The sequence below is a fragment of the Pleurodeles waltl genome, chromosome 7 (genome assembly GCF_031143425.1).
Source record: "Pleurodeles waltl isolate 20211129_DDA chromosome 7, aPleWal1.hap1.20221129, whole genome shotgun sequence".
Classification (NCBI taxonomy): Eukaryota; Metazoa; Chordata; class Amphibia; order Caudata; family Salamandridae; genus Pleurodeles; species Pleurodeles waltl.
This window is the reverse complement of record NC_090446.1, coordinates 85,063,120-85,084,459: the sequence shown is the minus strand read 5'-3', so window position 1 is coordinate 85,084,459 and position 21,340 is coordinate 85,063,120. Positions and strand designations below refer to the sequence as shown.

Below are 21,340 nucleotides of genomic sequence, written 5' to 3'. Positions count from 1 at the left end.
TCTCAGTTGACATTAAAGTGCTGGTCCTGCTTGCGTAAGAAGCAAGTTGGAGGATTGTAGCAGGAAAATAGAGTAAAGTGCAAATGTAAGTTTCACCTATGCTATGTGCTGCCAGGCTACTCGGCTCCTACTCACGACCTGCTCACAGGAGGATAGTTACAGATACAACCTACATTTTACTTCGCCAGGTAGGAAATTGTCCATTTGCCAAGTCATTATTCACAGCACTTTGGCACGAGAATCAAAGTGGATGCTAAACTTGTTGCTTTGCTCATTCGCATAACTTGGGCTAGTTGGAAATCTGCAGCTCTCAGCGAATATTCTTTGAACGTCACTAGGAATGCTACCTACATAACAATGAATTTTAATATTTCTAGGCTGAAAGTAGGGTTCCCTAAAAAGGAGACTCACACACTCAAATCGAATACCAGACAGGGTTCTGATTTTTGCACAAAAAAAAATCCTTTTAGCAGACCACGTAGTTTACAATTTGTATACAAACTCATTAAAAAATGTAAAGAAAATAATTAATGCATGGGATCCGTTTTTGGCTATTAACCATCTGAGCTCTGAGTGTGAAACAGTGGGCCCTTGTTTGGTATTCAGCTTTCAAGTGTAGAATTTCTCCAACAGTTGCTCAAACAAAAGTCTTTATTTTCCTCAGATTTCACAATCTAGGGTTTAGACCCATATTGGCACTGGATTTTGTCATTTTGTTGGAAAGCAACCAACAGATTATTCTTTCACACATCGTGGGCCTAGGTTTGCTAAGTGCAACGTTAAAACAGTACTGCCTTAGGCTTAATCAGCAGCAAGAGATTAGGCGTCGTTGAGGGGAAACTAGATGCTTTTCTTCAGAGCCACCAAACTCAATAAATATCTGTTCCACATCCCTTCTTTCTGTATTGCATCGTGCCTGCATATGCTGTCCCAAATCCTTTTGGGTCGAGCATGCAAGCGCTATGGCCTGTTTTAATCTCTCTGTGGGTTTTTAACCACGCCCACTCTTGCTAGTCATTCTTTGTTGTGCTTGTTTTAAATGCTTCATTTTTATTGGTGCATATTGTGAAATGTCCCTCCTTTGTGTGGGGAGTTCCTTACCAGACTATTTCACAAGTGAACATTTTTGTTGGCCATCACACTATGTCAAGCTTCCTCCTGTTACAGTGTGTGATGGCCCCTCCTCCGGTTTTGGTTTGCCTTTCATTCCAGCCGCGATCCTTTGTAGACATTCAAGCAGGGTGCCAATAACTCTTGCTCTCACCATCCTGGCGGCTGTGGCGCTTTGAATCGGCTCGCTTCTATCAACTGTTTTACTTTTCATTTTCAATTTATGTGGCAAGAAAAGTCCAGTTGGGAATTTACAACGCTAATAGCTCTAACCCCAGCAAACGTGAGACCCATTGCATTGCAAATGCTCGTTTGTGTATGAGGCCTCCCAGCATGAATTGCTCCACCCTTTCACATGTTACCACCATCCTTTAATTGGAGTATCTCTAGTGGATAAAAATACACCACTGTCACTTTACTGTATTTGATATTACAAGGGCGTTTGGAGGTCATCAATCCACATCTTTATTATATTTACATTGTCTTTATACACTGCTATTGAGTTGTGTCTGCTGCATGGCTCTCAATATGATTATAATATATCCGAGTCAAATGGTGAAGTTCAATATTGCATTTGGAGGGCAGAGTCTTCATACATGAGTCTGGAACCTTTCAGGAATGAGGAAAGTTCCTTTTTGTCATGTTAGTCCTTTAAGTTACAGTCACAGCACGTAAATCCTGTTATGGATCCATTTTCTCTCCGAATGTAATCCGCACCCATGCATTACCGACACCAACAATCTAAGCCTCATCATATTGTCATAGCATCTGCACTCTGTATTCTACAACATGCTCACTCAGCCCTTACACACAGAGGCAAGCCACATCACTACATCTATGATGGACTGTGATGCAGGGACGGTCTGTTAGATCTGTTACCACGTTTGAATAAAGTACAATGTCTGCATATTAGAGGTATTAATATGCTTTGCATTATATTTAACTAATTTAGTGTGAGCCAGCCACAATATGCTTTAAATGTGTGACCTTCAGAATGTAGGATATTCCCACAGTGTGATCAGTTCCCCGCAGAACTGTCCCAATGTCTGTCTGGTTCCCAAGTCTTCAAACTAGTGAGTCATGATGCTCACTTAAAATTGAGCAGGCCTCGGCTTATAATACTGGGAAGAATTAAGGTGTTTAATGTGTTTGTTGCAAAGTACTGACTAATCTACAGGGCACAAGTTTGAGTCCTTGTAAGAAAGCCCAAACATGTCATGCTGTGATTGCTAAGATCAAGAAGCAGCCTGCAGTTCCGAGGTTTCAGTCCTTGGTAAAAACAACTGTGGAATTAGCATCTGCCTCCCATGATCAAATTCTCTAGAAATTAACATCCAAATATCAAGAAAGTATTCCGTGTATTTTGTGTGGTACACATACTTAGAATTTGTGTAATTATTCACGTAGACCTAGACCATATTATGCACGAGTCTGCTGTGTCTTGCTTGCCTCCATCCCTTCATTTGCAGTCCTTTGGTGGGATCACAAACAGTATGCTGCCTGTTTACTAATAATGGGGCGGTATTCTACGAATCCCATAAAATGGCTATTTCATGGTGCTATACATTAGTACATCCCTCACAGGGCAAAGTGAACGTCAGTCGCAAAGCATTCCGTGTGCGACCTAACTTTAAGTACTCTGGCCTTGTATGTTAAAAGATATGGTAAACAAATAGGCATATGACTAATCATTCTTGTCATGTTGCTGCCAGGCACTAGCAATGCACATTTGCAATCCTTATGTCATTTCTCGCTCACAACTCCACCATGTCGAGCACGGAGAGCTGGGCAATTTAAAACCACAAATAGAAGCTGTAAACATAAGCTTTGGGGATTGTGGACAGACAATTCTGGAAGTAGTGGGTGCCGATCAATGTACGCAAGTGCTTGGACACCAATCTTGACAGGCTTCCCTTCTTCGGTCAGTGTTAGGCACCACCACCAAGGTCTTTACACTTTCTTTATCACCCAGAGATACAAAATGTGGAGCATTTCACAGAGAGAACAGCCCTATTCAGTCCAGTAGATCTTTAATGTGGGCAGTTTAAACAGTCTGTTTGGCGAGGTTTAGCTGGTCCTCTGAACACATTAAATATCTAAAGAAGTGCCCTCGTTCATTACTCCAGAGCTTGTTCCAGAATAGACACTGAAAGGTGTCTTCAGTCATACAGATGTTTAAAGAGTCTCTTAGTCATTTATGTACCTTTATATGCGTCTAATAGTTCTCTTTTCTGTTTGGGATGCTGTCAGCTGAGTCCTCGACCCTTCCTGCACTCAATGATGCACAGAAGAACAAGCTGAGGCACCTGTCTGTGGTGACGCTGGCTGCAAAGGTGAAGGTAAGTGTCTTTCTGCTGTGTAGAGGCAGGGCAGTGGACAGAGCGATGACTGGTGGGGACTCCCAACTCATCATCAGCATTTATACATTGAACCCGGAGAATTCCTTTAGCGTGTCCTCATCTGTCTCTCACGTTTTTTCTGTTCAACTGCATCTTGTTCTGCTCCCGGCAGTCTTTTAAATGTCTGTTAATTTGTCATGCAGGTACTGGTGCCTCCTTTGTTTCGGTGTCTAAACCAGCCAGGGCCCTGCCCAGATACATATGCTTAGAACAACTATGAACATCCAGGCTGCACAGCATTCATTTAAAAAAAACATTTTAAAGTACTAAACACACTTTGGGCCTCATTATGTGTTTGGAAGGCGGCAGAGGCCACCCGCAAAACACACTGGGCCAGAAAACCGCCACTCCGGTTTTCCACCTGCCGGTCCCATTACATGTCTCCAGCTGGCCGGCGGGCAGAAACGATGTTTTTGCCTGCCGGCCTAGTGGGACACACACCACAACATTGATGCCGGTTGTAATAGAGCTGGCTGCAATGTTGCAGTGTGTCGCACCTGTCGCGCTTTTCACTGTCCATAATTCGGACAGTGAAATGCGCAAAGGGGCTGTCCATGGGGGCCCCTGCACTGCTCATGCCAAGTGCATGGGCAGTGCAGGGGCCCCCATGGGGCCTCTGACACCCACTTTCAGCCAGCCACTGCATGGCGGTGAGAAATGCGCTGGTGGAAAGGGGACTCGTAATCCCCATGGCTTCGCTGCTTGCAGCACTGCCCTGGTGGATTGAGACCGCCGGCACCACCAGGCTGTCGGCTGGCAGCAACCTGGCAGTGTCAGCGATCCGACCGTGGGGATTCCGCCACGGTCGTGATGTGACGTCCTAGTGCCGCCAGGGTCGAAATGGGGCCCTTTATTTTCTTCAAAAGAATGAACACAGGAAATTGTGTCCATGATACTTAGAAACCCATTTTAAAAGGCATGTGTGTTCTCACCCTTTATTTAAGGTTCACTTGCCTTGCTGATTCACAGTGTGTATACTTGGCCTTGTATACGCTTGTTTTTTTGATAAGGCAGAAAATACGCCCTGGTGGACACTTGTGTTTAGAGTTTTTATCGCTTTCAATTATATTTGACACTTTCTGTGGTTTAACTAATTTTCACATCCTGTTTTTAACCACATTAGTCCTACTTGATTAGCATTTTCTTTCTGGTAAGTCTGAAGGGCCTGTTCTTTCATGGAGCTATTTTTTCAATCTTGTCTTTTAATCTTTACACTGTTTGAGCATTTCATCTGAATTGCTATGAGAATGTTGGCTTGCTTCAGGCGTCTCTGGGAAGCTTTTGAAAGTGAATTTCTGTATTTCTTTTGGTTTTCCTCTTGACTTTGGAATCCTGTCAACCCTCTGTAGCGTTAGATGAGGATAAACATCTGTATTTCAGTTACACTACAGTAATGAACTGTGCACTGTCCCTCCTACTCCAGGGTCCCCACTCTTCCTTCTGACAGATTATTTCTCTCCCTCTTGAGTTCGGCGTGGAGAGTTTAATCTTTACACCCTTCAGCAGAATGTTTCCTTCACAGCACGATATCTCACAGATTTAAAACTGGCCCTACTCCAACACCGACGGTCTTCTTCTTCACGTGGAGGGCATAGAGATGCCTGTGCACATGTGGAGGTTTTAGGAATGTTTTTCACTTTCCACTTGTAGCTCTTTAGCACCTGGTGTAGATGAGCCTGCCATGTATTGTATATACAATGGGGGACATGTATTTGTACAGGAACGGAGCGTTGGGCTCCAATTCATTCAGGACAGAAGATGTATAAGAACCTTCCTTGGTATACTTCAGTACCATACTTTCTATGTAGCACCTTCACCTGATGCAAGGTAATTACATTCAGGCTTAGGAAAGATCTCCACTTTCCACTATGGGGTCCTATTTCTATTTATTATTTCATCCACAGTCAGTAGATTGGGGTTTGGTACTCATCCAGCGTACAATATTTTTACTTCTATCCTCTTGGCACTGCCTTCCCAGTGACTGCTCAGCATCTAACAGTGCTGGGTTTTTGGAATGCATCATCAATGAAGAAGATTCCCTTTGGTACTTAGAAATAGACATGTTTCGAGCTTTGTTGAGCAATGTAGCTAGACAGCAGCTGATAATCCCACTGAAGGTCTTTTTATTATTTAAAATATGCAAAAGGCAGTAGGCATGCCATATTTATTGTGAAAAGCATATGCAAAAGCCATAAGGCAGCTCAGGGTGGGTTAATATTACACTAGCTTTAAGTTGATAGAGCAGTATTTTATTACATGGAATCTTACATATTACTGTAGTAGGCAAGAGGTTTGCAGTTGGTTATCCTCCCTGACAAACCCAAAGGTAAAATATTTCCACGTTGATAATCATAGTTAGGGTCTCAAAGGAGGGGTTGTGTTTTGTTTTGTAACTCTAAATGTGTGTATCTTAGTAATTTTACTACTGTATGCCTGATAGGCATATACTCAATGCATTAGGCGTGAGCTGGTTATGGTGACAAGCCAGTGATAAATGATATAGGCCTCTTTGGCTCACTTGGAAAAATTATGTCAAGTGATATAGCTCTGATCTGTTAATTATGAAAAGTTATGTTAGAGGCAGTAAGCCTGATTTATTTATTGTGGAATTCATTTGATAAAGCCAGGAGGACTGTAAGGGTTGATTGTTCTCTCGCTGTGTTAAAGTCTGTCCTAAGGGCTGTAAACCGATAATTGTATCATGAAATGTTGTGGTTTATCATAGCTGATACAGGTTTTTAGTGTTGGTTACCCCCTATGTTCAGACCATTGGGGTTGACGTTTTATAATATGATAACCCTTGTTAGGCTTTTGTGAGAGGTATTGTATATTGTTCTGACAGCTGTAAATGTGCACATACTTGTAATGTTAAAACTGTATGTCTGGTTCTTGCTAGCTTATACACAGTACAGTAGGCCTGAGTTGCGCAAAGTGATAAGTTATTGCAAAAATGTTGGATGTCAAAGATCTGACGCATTTATTATGAAAAATTGTGACATAAGCAGTAGGCAGACTTATTTCTTGTGAAAAGGATATCCAAATATATTGTGTTACTTCCCTTATGTTTACACAATGAGTTATTACATCAAGAGTACCTTTGCATCACAGTTTGTTACATCAAAGATGTCTTTATTTCTCCAGTGTGTTGGTAAGTATGAGGAGGGAATTCCACAGCTTTGTTGAAGAACTTGAAAAGGGATATTCTCCTTGTATGGTACTTTACCTTTTGGAATGTATAGCATAGTTTGGTTGGCAGATCCAAGCTACAGAAAATGTTGGCACTAATGGAAGACAGTAGGGTCTCTCAGCCCAAGTTACTTGTGCACAAAGCAGAGTGAATAAAACTCAATTAGCTCTTTAACAGGAAGTAGATGCAACCGTTTGTGAGGGAGGGGTCTGTTATGGTCTTGTCAGTGAAAGCTCAGAAGATCTTGCACAGCCACATTTTGGAGTGGCCGAGTTCGGCCACAAGATATGTACTCCAAAGCATGCGATGTTTGCAAAGTCTACCCATCATGTTACAACTGCCACAGTTACCCATTTGATAACAGTACAAGTTCACAATACTCATTTTCTGCAGTAAACCTTATTGCACCGTGAGACTATTTCCGCAATCTATTTCATATGAGAAAGAGCTGCCATTGGGCTCAAGTCTGCTCTTCAGACGTTCTCCAAATGTGTGGCAGTAATGGTAGCGTATCTGAGACGAATGAAGATATTCATATATCTTAACTAGTCAGAAAAGGGGGCCCAGCAAATCTGAGAATATACCACCCTTAGAAGAACAGATCTTTGTCCAGTCTGTCATTCAACAATACAGTGGGAAAGTGACTCTTGAGAGCACCCTGGGAGAGGGCAGCTTCAGGATCTCTTAAAGGAGAAGTGTCAAATTATGGGCATATTTTCTTTAGCGACTGCTTTAGATATTAAACTTTAATTGTAAAAATGTTTTGTACTGCACAATCGTGGAGATGCTCTACTATTAAGAAATGTGAAAAATATCTACGATGGGGAGCTAAGATTACAAGTTATGGTCGTTTCTTTGCTGACCCAATTCTTTCCCCTTTGCAGTGCATCCCATACTCTGTGCTGCTTGAGAAGCTGTACCTGAAGAATGTGCGCCAGCTGGAGGATCTCATTATTGAGGCAATCTACGCAGATGTGGTGCGTGGCACCCTTGACCAGCGCAACCAGCGGCTTGAGGTGGACTACAGCATTGGGCGGGACATCAGGAGGGAGGACTTGAGCACCATTGCCCGCACGCTTCAGGACTGGTGAGGGTTAATATCTGTTCCTACCTTTTTCCCCTGTCTTTTTCACTGTTCATTCAGCTCTTTTTTTGCTCAAGCATGTACAGTGGAAAGTATGTAGGCTTCCATATCACTGCCTAGAAAAACACAACCACCTTTCAGATCGACTGTCTTTGCAAACTCTGGTACTACTAAACCTGAGAAACAAGGAGCACCCTTTGTGTATCTTCAAGATCTGTGCCCTGCTATACATCAAATCCACCAAGATAACTAAATTTTGTTGAACACTGATCACTGTAGTATGCAGTGATCAACCATCATAAGTTCAGTTTTTCTGAAGATCAGTAGTTTGCATACCATTGAACTGGGTAATGGTAGATTGTGTTATTTTCAGTGCTTAAAAATGGCAGAAGGGCAGTATATAGTGCTAAAAAATATACATTTATTATAAAGCAATTTATGGTTCTAGAAGCATGAATATTTCTTAAAAATTAAACACATTTTGTGTCTAACCAACTAGTTTTATTGTTCAGTTATTTGTCTAACTGTTAGACAAATCATCTATCTTCAGGAAAACTCACAAAGGTCCCTTTACGTAACGGCAATTAGGAGGACCCTTCCTGTGACAGCACTGTGTACATGCATGTAATTCGGTTAAAACAGGTTTCGCCAAACAGTCGATTGTGAGCTACCAGTAGCTCCCAGACTCCTTCAGAGTAGCTCATAGCCTTAGGTTCATTTTTTAATAAATACAGGGGCAGATTTTTTCTTTTAAAGCTAAGGGAAGGCTTTGTTTTAAAGTATTCTCTTCAGGCTGCAGTTAGCTGGGCCTGAAAATGAGCAGTGCTGGAGTCAGATTTATGCCCTAGGGCACAGAGGTGAACAACTGAAGCACTAAAGTATTTAACTCTTGAATGAAAGACCTTGTCAACTCCGAATTGGAGGTGAGAACAAAATTGTTTCCCAAACGTTTAAGTCGTAGAAATTTAAAAAGAAAAATTATCTTATGATTAAGTAAACTTTTCATTTTCATTTTCTCAAATTGATTTCAAAGTTTTGCATTTACAAACAGCAGGCCTCTTGCTCTCAGTAGCCAGTAGAACACTGTGCGATATTTATTACTGAAAAATACTGTAACTGTTTAAATGGAAGGATGTTTAAATGGGAGAAATTTCAAGTGCAGAAATTTTTTCCACATTATGAACATTTTTGCACTTTAAATTCCTCCCATTTGAAAAAATGATTGTATGTGTGTTATACATGTTAGAGTACTACATATAGCAACAGGTATTTCCTATGCCACAAGTACATATGACACCGGCTCTCAGTTACCCATACATATATATCCCATTCATTCACACAGATGTTTATACATCCCCAAAGACCACACTCTCATTGCCACACGTGGCAGCCTTGTCATGGTGCCCCTTGTCAAAGTATTTTTTTCAAACCATAGTATCTGGCTCTACCGCCATTATGGTTAAAGTCAAGGAAACTGTGCGTGGGGGTGTCAGTAATAATACACTATTGGCTTGGCCTTCAGTAGCTCATGATGGTTGGACAAAACCCCAATCCTTTGTTCAAAAGTTTCAACATGTCAGGTGATAAGTCTTTTTTAGATATATTCACCACATTGCTATCTAACTCTAAAGAGGAACTCATGTCTTTTTGTCCTGTGATCTCATTTTCATACCCAAGTACGGTTCGCCTGCCCTTTCCTCTTTTCCCTCTTCTTGTCTTCCTCCCAGACTTCTCTTTTGGTTCTGTTCTCAATTGCCCTGTTTTATCCTTTTAAGCTCTTGTAAAAAAGCACCCCCTTGTGCATCCAACTTTAATGTCTGTACCTCCACCCATCCATATCACTAGAACTAGTTGTCAAACTGCTTCTGGAAGTTGTTGCTGAATCCATAGAATTCATCGATTGTGCTCTAGATGCCACATTTCTTTACCAAATGGTCATATTTACTTGAAAATGTGAATACTCTACCATTCAAATAATCCAACTCATCTCTCTTTAGTTTTCTAGCTTTTCTATGTTTGATCTCATCCTTAAATTTTGTAAATTATGGAAGGCAGGAAGTCCTTTGTTGATTTCTTTCGCACACAGAGGGCGGGTTTATTAAAGCAACACATTTAGTTTAAACTGAGACGAGTCCGTCTACACTGTTTACGGATGGTATGAAGTCCTTCTTCTATTTCTATGTATCCTGCGGGTGGTTTTAAACGCCGATGAGGAGATCACTTTCCTCTCTGTGGATATCCGACGTACTGGCGGACGGAATGTAATTAAGGAAGGAGCAGGTGAGAGTTTAATGGGATAGAAGTATGAATTCTGTCCTTGGTAGTTCAATTAGGGTTATTAACTTGCGATAAAATTTCTAGGATATGCTGTGTTCTGTGTCTAAGGCATCCAGAAACAGAATTTAAGGACTAATCGTGCGCGTTTAGGTAAGCGGCATGAGTTTAATCATTGCCTAGCTAGGTTTATTGATTAGAGTTGGATACATTGGTTGCTACTAATGTAGAAATTGTTTCCTAGTATAAAGGATTATTTATGGCAAGAAAACACACACGATAAAAAGGATTATTGAGAGGTACGAGTTTATCTCCTACGCATGTGTGTATTTGAAGGTGTGAGGATATATTAATTTTATTATTACACTTTTTAGCATGTTCTTTTACATGTTATAATGGACACAGTTGTGTGGGTCAGTGTTTGAGAAATGGGTTTAAATTAATCACAGTAATATAGAAACACAAAAGAAATAATCATTATATATAAATAGGCAGGGACACTTTGAAATGTTGGCATGAACTCGCTATTGTATAATTAATCATGGTTTTCACATGGAAGCATGTATGAAGCATTTCACTTTGGAGGGTGAGGGAGTTAACTAGCAATTTTATAATCGATGTTAATTATATATACAATGAAAATGTTTGTTGTAGGAAGTCCTGATGAAGTCAAGGGGTATTCCCCAGACGAAACATGTGTTGACAGATGGAGTTGTGAATAATTTTTTAAGCCAAATCTCAAGAGGAATTAAACTTTTTCTGATTCAACTTATGAACTTTGTTTGGATGAGGACTTTAATTTACAAGAAAAAGAATTATTAGAGTTGCTTAACGTTTAGCGTGTGCCGCTACAACAGTTCTGTTACGAACTGGGAGGAACTGCATGATTACTATAACATGCTATACATGATCAGTATCAGTAAAGATGCGTCCTGTGGGGGGACAGGTATGTGAAGTGTACTGATAAGTGATCGGGTCGTTACTACTTTGTCTCAATCTTTATGAGAATGTAAACAAATCAGTACTGGGGATTGATAGCTAAATTCTGAACATACAGGCTGACTTCACTTTAATAACAATGTGCATAGCACAACTATTTGGGTAGCTGAAGAGATAACTTGTACATTAATAGGGACCGAGGAGGGAGACACTTGACTTGACTGGTGTAACCATTAGGAAATTCCTGATAGCCTCCCGACAGACATTAATCATAGAAACACCTTTATTTGAACCCAGAGACTCACTATCTATTTAGTGTGTCTTCCTTTAATCAAAGCCTGGAATTCCTTCCTGAACTTATACCAAGACTGCCAAGCAAATTGCCAGTTGAATCAACCTGCTATTGGACACGAAGAGACGTCCGTGTCCCTTGCACATAAACCCACTAAATTGCAAATTGAAAGTAGACACTCTAAAGTGTTTTTTTTTTTTTTTTTTTTTTTTTTTAAATCCAAGTTAATTTAGAATGCTCTATTCAATCCAAAAGGCAGGATGGAAATGACAAATGGAGAAGTTGATCCTGCAAGGAGCACAGTGCCCTTTTTGGAGGTAGGGGTGATTTTGGGATTGGAGAGGGGGAATGACAAGGCACCAGGATCTCTGAAAGGAATCTGAGGTAAAATGGACCATCTTGAGTATGAGTAGCTAAGGTGACAAATACAAGTATACCACATTTGAATTTACTGTGCACTTTATCAAAGGGGTCCCTAGAGAGCATTGAGAACCAGATGAAAATTCCAGTTGAGTATAAAGGACCTAACCCTTGGGCTGGACAAGTCAAGCCTATAGACCCAAAACTGCATGTTGCACTGGGAGGCTGAACAAAAAGAAACCAATCACCAAACCCCTCTTAAAAAAAAATCATGGCTGACAGGGGGGAGCATTTGTATTTTATATTATGGCACATAGAGTCCAGCACCAGTGACTACATAAAGATCACAACTGGGCCAACTGGGATCTCTAAACATGGAGTCTTCTGTCTATCAGGGTGAAGGACGTAATGTCCTCTGACCCACTGATGAATAGAGGTAATACCACCATACTATATGTGTGGCCCTCTCTTTTGTGTCTTAGGGAAACGGGGTGGTGGGAAACCCTTATTGCTGGCATTAGTTGATAAGGTCATTGAGGGAGGTTCCACATCTATTCCTGTTCTGAGTTTTTCTCAGCTGAGCCTTCCTTGAGGATAACTGGAAATATGAGAGCACCCTGGAGTCAAGTGGTGCTATACTTCCAAGAACAGACGCTACAAGGCAAGGTTATGCCGGACTAGTAGATAAAGCCTGATATAAGGAACTAATGTTTGGCAGCTCAGCGTCTCTTCCTCAGTAGGACGCTCTTATCTTATAGGGGTTGAGGAGAAGGAGTACAGTGTCTGAAGGTGTGTATATGGAAATTGTCCATACCCGAGGAGGCAGAAAGAAAACCTTTCCATCAAGGGGCTTGAACGTTAGACCAATAAACACTATTTTGGCAGGCTACAGTTTGGGACTCCAGTTATTCAAAAGCCATACAGTAGTCTGAGAGTGCATGATAGATGTTGAGGGGCTGCTTGAATCAGGCAGTCCGTTGTCAGGGATGTTTGGTTATCCTCGGCATGGAAGATTGCCACCAACAGAGCTGGGACCTTGCTAACCAGCTTTGCAGCTGACTACAGCTCTAAATGCATGACCCTGAGCAGAAACTTCACACCGGAGATCATGGACTTCGGAAATTACTAGTGGGCTGTGAAAATAGGCATCATGAATGTCTATATAAAGGCATACATTATCCGGGTGATTGTGACAGACATGCAGCCCACCCCTCGGCTGGATTCTGATACTTATGGTTCTCCATAATGGAATCTTCAATTTTTCTTGCTGCAGTCATGAATGTGTTTTGGTACAAAGTTGTTCTCTTTGCCTTAAATGGACCTAGTTGCCTTTTTGAAGTGCACACTGGTGTTGGCAATATGTTAAAGAGGCCGGGGCTGTTTATCTAACTGTACCCTGGCTTTGAAGTTTGAAAAGAAGCCTCCTATTCATAAAGCATAACAAGGTTTTTGTCGACAGTCACTTTTGCAAGAGCCTCCAGACCAGTTTTCCCACTCACAGCCCACTACTACTGTGGGCCACCTATTACCTGCGGTCATTTTTGGGCACTCTAGAAAGGAAACATTTTCTTCTGGGGCAAGACTTTCTTCTAGCCAGCAATAAAGTCTTTACATTTTTCACTTACATGGGCTCAGTGACAACATGCATATTCTCCTTCTGAAATTTTGACTGATCACAAGACTGTTCCAAAAATGTCCTATCCATCAATCGAGACATGTTTCATTGGGATTTAAACAGACGAAGACAACACTGAACTCTCCTAACAAGCAAGGTTGACATGATTGAGAAACCAGTTCATAGAAGCGTAAACTATTTTGTGCTGTCTGATGACAAACTATTTCTAATAGCAGATTGTAGTGGCTTGTGGTCAAGACTTGGCGAATTGAGCAGGAATTCTAGAGTTCTGTCGTGATGTGTGGGAATGGGTTGACACTTGCTGCCTGTTGTGAAGATTGCCAGGAAAAGGAAGACATCACACACCTGTTTTAGAAATAGCAGGGGTCTGTGGATGAGATGAGATGACAGGACTTGGACCAGTATTAGGGGCCTTTGGTTTAGACGGCGTACAGTTGGCAGCCTGTAGAGAAGTGTGATTGGGACAAATGGCTGACAGAAGTGGCTTTCACCAAGTGTCTGAACTGATGCTAGTTGGGGCTGAATCTGGAGTGGTTGTAAAATATTAATGGTCTCCTACTAGGGCTGTTGTTGACGTTTATCCTTTATAATATACAGAGACCAACCAATACCTAGCCTGTTGTTTTTGACTTTTGTATTTTTGGGAAGTTTTTATTTTTATTTTTAATCAAACTTCACTAAATCACAAGTACGTGATGGGCTACAAAAGTTTCCCTAACACAAATAATCTGATACAGAACAGGTGGAGCTGCAGTGCAAATCCTCCTCACTCTTTATCTCTCTCATATGCACTCTATCTTGCTGACTCACTCTCGCTCCCTCCACACACTCTCCCTTACGCAGTCACCCACAAAAGACACCATAAATTCATTAGTAGTGCAAGTTGGCTTCCCTCAGATACACAGAGCAGGAACAATATGGAAAGCATCCATGCCTGCTTCTTCACGTAACGAGTACATTTGCAACACCAATGTATCATACACAGAACAGAAATGACAAGGGAAGTAGTGGTGGACATTGTCTTACACACTCCTAAAAGGAGCAGCCTGTGCAGTAGTGGTGCAAGCTTCTGCCCCGAGTATAGCAGAGTTACAACAGAGGCAGCAGAAGTGAACGCTTGCAGCACATAAACTAAATAGGCGCTATCAGGAGTGCAGCCATGCCTCACCTACACACAATTTGAACATCAGCATGTTCTTGAATGCAAGTTTGTGACCCAGTGTTTGAGGTCACCCTGTATGTGGCAGGTGTGCCTAGAAGTGATTCCTGAGGAGGCCAGTATAACCAAAACCAGGTTGGGGGTTGCTTGTGTTCTCTGTCAGAGGAAACATAGTCTAGCAGTTTGAACTGAACCGTTTCTATTACAGCAGGAACCGGGCAGATTTGCATAGGTTTGTCCCAGGTTTGTTGTGGCGTAGCGAACAAAAACTTGGCTGGAGTTTAGGCTAAATTACCAGTGTTTAATATTAATCCAAGCATTCCATCACACAGGGCTGTGAACTCCTTCAGTTATAGAGAGATAACAGAGTGAAGTAATTCACAGAAAATGGATGAGAGAACAAAAGACTCTTCACACCTTGAAATAATACATGTAAAAATAATGCATCAAAAAACATTAGCTGGTTCTTTCAAAGAGTCCACTTAGTGAAGCGAAATGCCCCAGCACAAAAATATGTAGAGAGTAGTACATTTAAGACAATTTCCACAGACTAAATTAATTTACTGTGATGAAGAACAAGGTTTGTCATGACCGGAAGGTTTTAAAAAAAAATGATTTAAACATTCTGACATGTCACTTTCCAAGCCCTTTTCCAGTCCCAAAAATAATATAAATAGTTTTTATTAGGTTCTTTTGTGGCACAGTCTAATTGCTTCATAGGTTTAAAAATAAGTACTACCAACCCTGGAGGAATAAAACGCTGGTTTGGTCCCGCTGGGACTGCAGTCTTTTATCATGTAGCCTAGTCTCCATGGACGTGTTTCCTGTTATTTTCACCATACACCAGCATGCTATGAGGCTATCGTGCTATGAATGACAGACTGAGCATCATGGGGAAAGGGATATAATGGGACACAGGGCCAGGGATTCCAAACGACCTAGGCAGGGGAATAGAGAAGAGGGACCAGGCAGCTTCATCCCTGCACTTTGTTGGCACTACATAGCTACTATTTTAGCGCAAACTATACTCATACCAAGACATTGAAAAGAAGGGTTGCTGTATGTTCATAGTGGTGTTGCCATACAGGGTGGGATGGTAGGAATGTCGGGAACAGGCGGTAAGCATCATAGGAGTGAAGCGGCGGTCCTGAACTGGGCACAGGCAGATGGAGAGGGACAGACACCGAAAGCCCTCTAGGCAGAGCAGAACATGACACAGATGATGTTTGTCTGAACCAGACTCATGCAAGGGGTACGGGTTTTGAGAAATGTGTGACTGTAAATGAGATGCAGGCAAGAAGGTAAGGGAGAGTAGACAGGGTGCTTTTAAGCTCTATTGATTCTTGAGCTGTTTCATTGTTCATACGTGGTACAGCTCAGGGCATCCCTTCTAGGCACAGTACTCCAAGCAAAAGAAGGACTAGAATGAAAAACAAACATTTGCAATGCAGTAGGTCTTGCATTTTCTTGAGTTAGAGCTATTGACATTGTAAATTCATAACTGGACTTTTGTTGCCACATAAATTGGTCAACCCTGCTTCATATTTTGGTCTTTTCCTGCCATATAATTCCAGTGGCCTAGCATTTAACTAAAGCACTTCCTTTTACCTTCTTCCTCTATCTTAAAACGTTTGCAGTTATCATACAAACCTTTATCAGAAATACACTTTTGGCATTGGGGTGTAATACTCAAAACACCATTACAAAAATATAATTTGGGACAGATTGGAGGGTGAACGGAAAGAGGGAGTTGAGGGTAAAGATGGAGAGTACAAGTGGCGTAGTAAGGGTGTAATGGGCCCTGGAATAAGAAAGGAAAATGGTGACTGCAATGCCAGTAGGAAAATACAGCAGTAATTAGAGTTGAGTGAGGTCCATAGGCCTCTGGGCCCCGGTGTCACTGCAACTTTTGCTCCATTAATAACTAGGCCTCAGGAGAGAAACCGGATGTGGCAGAAAAAGAGAAGCAAAATGAAGAAAGAGAAGGGGGTCGCAAAGAAATAAAAGAAGCGAAAGAAAGAATGAAAAACAACTAAGAATAAATAGAGCAAACGTGTGAGACATAAGAAAAAAGAGAAGGGACCTAGCATACGAAAGATAAAGAGGAAAAAATAATGAAAGAAGTGTGAAGGGAAAGAGAAAAACGAACATTAGAGGGAAAAAAGAGAGATGGTGAGAGAAACAAGCAGCGAAAGCACCAGGGCATGTTTGTACTGACACATTTCCTACAGACACAGAATGGGACAATCACTTTCACACTTCGGGTTCTGACAAGTAACTTGGAGCTTCCACATACAGACAGTAAAAAGAGGGAATTTTAGTAAAATGTGAATTGAGAGATAAATATAAGAAAAACACCAGAGGAAGGATGGAAGAAAGATTTTTTTTAAAAAGTGAAAGGACACATACCAAGTCAAAGGAAAGAACAAATAAATAAAAACATAGCAGGAATGAAGGGAAGAGAAAAATAGTGGAAAAATGATCGCCAGATGAAGAAAAAAGAAAGGACTGAAACAATGAAAGAAATAACCAAGTTTTTGCGAATTTGAAAGAGGAGGTAGCAAGAGGATGATGGAAATAAAAAAAGGGAGAGGAGTACAAATAAACAGTTGAAAGAAAGAGCGAAACTGTTGATGTGTGGATTTTAAGAGCTGGAAAGAGAAAAGTGGGGGAGAAAGAAAACATTGGGAGTAAACGGAGTAAAGGAAAGAACGGGGTGATGAAACAGACCCTCCCAAATACAGATGGCAGCTAAGAATAGATGTAATTGGCTCCCCCACGTCCTCAAACAGAACTTAGAGTGTGGATCAGCAGGGGCCACTGCCGAACAGCAAGTGGTGCATTAGCAGACTTGTATGTAAACCCCAATACAGCAATTTTGGGGTGCTTCAGATCAGGATTGAAGGTATAGACAGAGCTTTTTCCTGGCCCACTGCTGGAATAACCAAAAAGCAGGGGTTGAGGAATGAGAAACGAAGCGCCTTGTAATTCCTGGTATTGGAATAATTGGGCGCTGCAGGTTAGGGTTGAGGTGCACTGACAGAGTTGTATGTGGGCTGCAGGAATAGAATAGTAACTGGCACACAAGGTCAGAAGTGAGGTCTGTTAATAGAGCTATGTGTGGAATCTAGTATTAATGTGCCAGTGTTGCAGTGTGTTAGCATGGAGGTGCCCTGATGAAGCTGCGAATGGGGCCCAGTATGGAAGTGGCATTGCCTCTGAACCACAGAAGCGAGAAGTCCTGAAGGGCGCATGTGTGTGAGCCTTAGTACTAAGAAGAAACGTGCACTGTGTTAGAACTGATGGATTCTGGCGGAGCTTTGATAGTTCCTATCAACAGTGGTGTTGGATGTTAGGCTTGAGGTTCACTGGCTAAGCTGTGTTTTGCTCTTTTGGGTCCAGTATTGGCTTGGCAGTGGGACTGAATATGAGAAGTGAGCTGCTGTAATGGAACTGTATGTGAGTGGGGTCCCAGTATAGTAAAGGAAGTGACATTGCGGGGGTAGAACTGCGCTGAGGTCCTAGTACTGAAACACCAGAGTATACCGACTGTAAGAACTGAGGTACTTTGGCAGACAGAGTGTGTAGGGTTGTGGCATGGGCACGGCTGAGGGCTTGGAGTGTGTGAATTGAGGTGCACTTATGGAGCTGCGCCTGAGGTCCCAGTACTGGAGCAGCAGAGAGTACTGACTGCAAGAACTGAGGTGCTCTGACAGACAGCCTGTGTGGGGTTCTTGGCACTGGCACAGCTGAGGGCTTTTAGTGTGTGAACTGAGGTGCACTGATGGAGCTACGAGTGGAATCCCAGTATGGAGCACAAGTGGGCACTGTTTCTAAGGATCGTGGAGCCCTGGTAGCGCTGGGTGCCAAGTCCAGAAGCAGTTACAAGCGATCCTCCGCCCTTGCTCTCAGCACACAGGCAGGCACACTTGATAAAGAAAATCCAAGCCAAGGAAGAGCAGGAGCCAGGCAGCTGAGAAAGGGTGCAGAGAGTACACAAAGACCAAATGTGACCAAGATAGCAGCCTGATTTATAGCCTTGTTTACAGCTAAGCTCAGTGGAAGAATGCTCTCCAAATGAAAAAGGAAGCTACCCTGGACAGGAGCAGGAAACAAGGTAAAAATAAGTCCTCTATGGACCAGATAAACAGGAAAAAGCGTAAATATACAGTAGTTGGTCCCTGCTCCCCCACAGAAGAAGGCGGAACAAAGAGGCATGACTGACCACTAGCAAGCAGGATTTTTAAATGACACTGAAACTAACAAATGAAATAGCTGGAAGCCCACAGAAGAAGTATACTTAAAAGTATACAAGAGGTTGTATGCTTATGCTCAACCTAAAAACTACCTCTTTGGTCAATAGAGCAAACACCATACAAAGGCGCAAATCATTCACACAAGTGATGTCTATACACCATGTCACACATAATGGAAGGTTCACCATTCATGAACAGAAATTCTCCCTCCCTGATTAGCTGGCCACTAATCTTTCTGTTTTTCTTATTTTACCCTAAATACTTCTCTCACCCTTTCAGGTGCCAGGGATGTGAGGCTATGCTAGGTGGGATCGAAGAGCAAGTCAGCCGCGCCAATCATCAGAAGGAGCAACATCTGAGTGTCACCCAGCAGATCGAGGCAGAGGTGGGTATTCAAAGGAATGGTGGTATAGTCTCATCTGGTGGTTTGGCATGTATGATTGCTTAGAAGAGTTCAGGTATCAGCATTAAAAGGGACTTCCCCAGATGTAGTAGTAGATGATTTATAAGGGAAGCGACATAAGTCATTGGGTAAACAAGGATGACAAACTTACTGAGAGCTAATGACCATGAAAATATAAGGCATATCATTGCTTCCTAGTGCTAAGAAATAATATAAATGGAAGAATGTGTAATATGGCAAAATATTTTATTAGCCCATGGTCATATCTGTGGACAGGAATAGACTGATTGCAAGTTCAGTGGTAGCCCCCAACCACTGATAGATTAAGAAAAACTCAGTGGAGTCTCTGCGTGTAATTACAAAGATGATATGACAGGCTATTGTAAGTACCCTTGGCTGTAACAATGGCAAAGGGGGCAGAATGTTAACCTCCATGCATACAGCTAGCTAAACAGAAATGTAATAGGCTTATTTCTAAGATAGCTTGCTTTAAAAGTGGAATTCTTAGTCATGTAGACAGATCTGCTCCCTATGAATCACCAATCAAGAAGACAGGGTAAGCGTCCCAGACTATCTTTATTTTACAGACAAACGCACTAGAGGTGAACAGTTAATTTGAGTCTTTGGCCACAGAGAGTTGCCCTGCGGTTTGGCATTATTGCGAGTGAAGAGGTTTCAGGAGAGAGTGCCAAGAACAATTGAGACAGCAAGAGTACTGAAAGGGCAAGCTCAAGCATGTCAAACAAATAATCACAACCCATTGCTGATAATATTTGAGGTCACCTTTGCTAACTCCCCTTAGTATGCCTAGGATACGTTACAGCTATTGTTCCTGTGAAGGGTGGAAACTATATGGGAGTTTTCCACTGTTGAGATTACAGAAAGGCTGGAATGGATGGATAATTGATCATCCACAAACATGAGAAAGACTATGTACCTAGAAATCTTTCAAGGAGGGGCCTTTGCAGTTCCAGGAATGATGTTTATTATATCCAGAACACAGTGGGATGCATCGGGAGGAAAGGAGGCAGTTGCCAGGCAGTTACTACAGTGTACGTCTTCTTCTTCTACAGGTGGCAAACTTAAAGAAGACCATCAAGGTGACAACTGCCGCCGCCACGGCTGCAGCAGTGGCAGTGACCTCACAGGACCCTGAACAACACATGGTGGAAATGAGGGAACCCGCTGCTGGTTCCAACCAGAGACAGCCCAGCAAGAAAGCTGCAAAGGGCAAAGGGTGAGGCATGGCTATAGCCCGCTACCCCTCCCCGCCCCCAGCAGGAGACTCTTCACAGAACAACTGATGGGGGAGGAGGGCATTTGTGACAGCCCCCTCATATACCCCCCTACCCCCATGAACTCGGCATGAACCAGCCTAGACTCTCCCCTGGTGCCACCTTGAGTACCAATACTCCTTTAATGGAGTGAGGTGATTGATTGGCACATCTTTGTTAAAGAGTATTTGCTAAATGGAGGAGCCAGTTTGTTGCAGTCTTTGCATAGAATGGAGTGATGGCTGATGTTTTCTCGTACAATTATGTCTGCTGTTTCTGACCTTTCATAGCATGGAGTGAGTTAAGATGTATTTATAGAGTGCAGTATCATGGGGAGTAATTGAATTTCTTTTGGCAACACCATTGAATAGAATGAAGGGGGAATGTTGAGGTTTGTAGTGTTAATGGAGTTTGCGTTGATTACTTGATCTGGGGAGTTATCGCACTGCCATTGTTTTTTAAGTTATAAAGGGAGCAGTTGCTGAAGCATTTGTGTATACTCATTGAATTCTTTTGGCTCACATTTGATGAGAATCAGACGACCTGATTGGCAGATCTCTTTTAATAGAATGGAGGTGGTTAATGGAGAATAATTTCACAGGTTTTCATCTCTGGGCAGCTGAGAGAGCTGCTTATGTGTGGAACATTAAACATTCATTGCTCGCTTGCATTAACTTAGAGTAGCCTTCAAGTCTCTGATTGGTTGATGTTGTAGAAGAGGTGATTGCATGAGTGAGTGAACAGAGATTATTGTGTTTTATTAAAGTCCAGGAAAAATGCATTTATCAACTTTCGTTGGTGCAGTGTGTTTTGTTGTTGTTCGTGACTCATTCCTTTCCCATATTTGTCTGAACCATGAGGCGTTCTGGGGATCGCAGGGACATGTGTCTGTGGGGCGAGAGCAGGCCCTTGTGTGATGTTATCCTAAAAATAAAGGCCTATAAACTTGAAAAGAAAGACTCCTTTG

General features: G+C 42.1%; 1 protein-coding gene across 1 annotated transcript in view; it reads left to right on the top strand.

Annotated features, from left to right (window-relative positions):
- COPS7A (COP9 signalosome subunit 7A) overlaps positions 1-21,340 on the top strand; it is a 59,686-nt gene that overhangs the window by 26,616 nt on the left and 11,730 nt on the right. The window contains exons 4-7 of the mRNA XM_069243079.1: positions 3,361-3,449; positions 7,581-7,783; positions 18,976-19,081; positions 20,173-20,336. Of these exons, the coding sequence (XP_069099180.1) occupies positions 3,361-3,449; positions 7,581-7,783; positions 18,976-19,081; positions 20,173-20,336 (562 nt within the window). The remainder of the gene's footprint in view (positions 1-3,360; positions 3,450-7,580; positions 7,784-18,975; positions 19,082-20,172; positions 20,337-21,340) is intronic.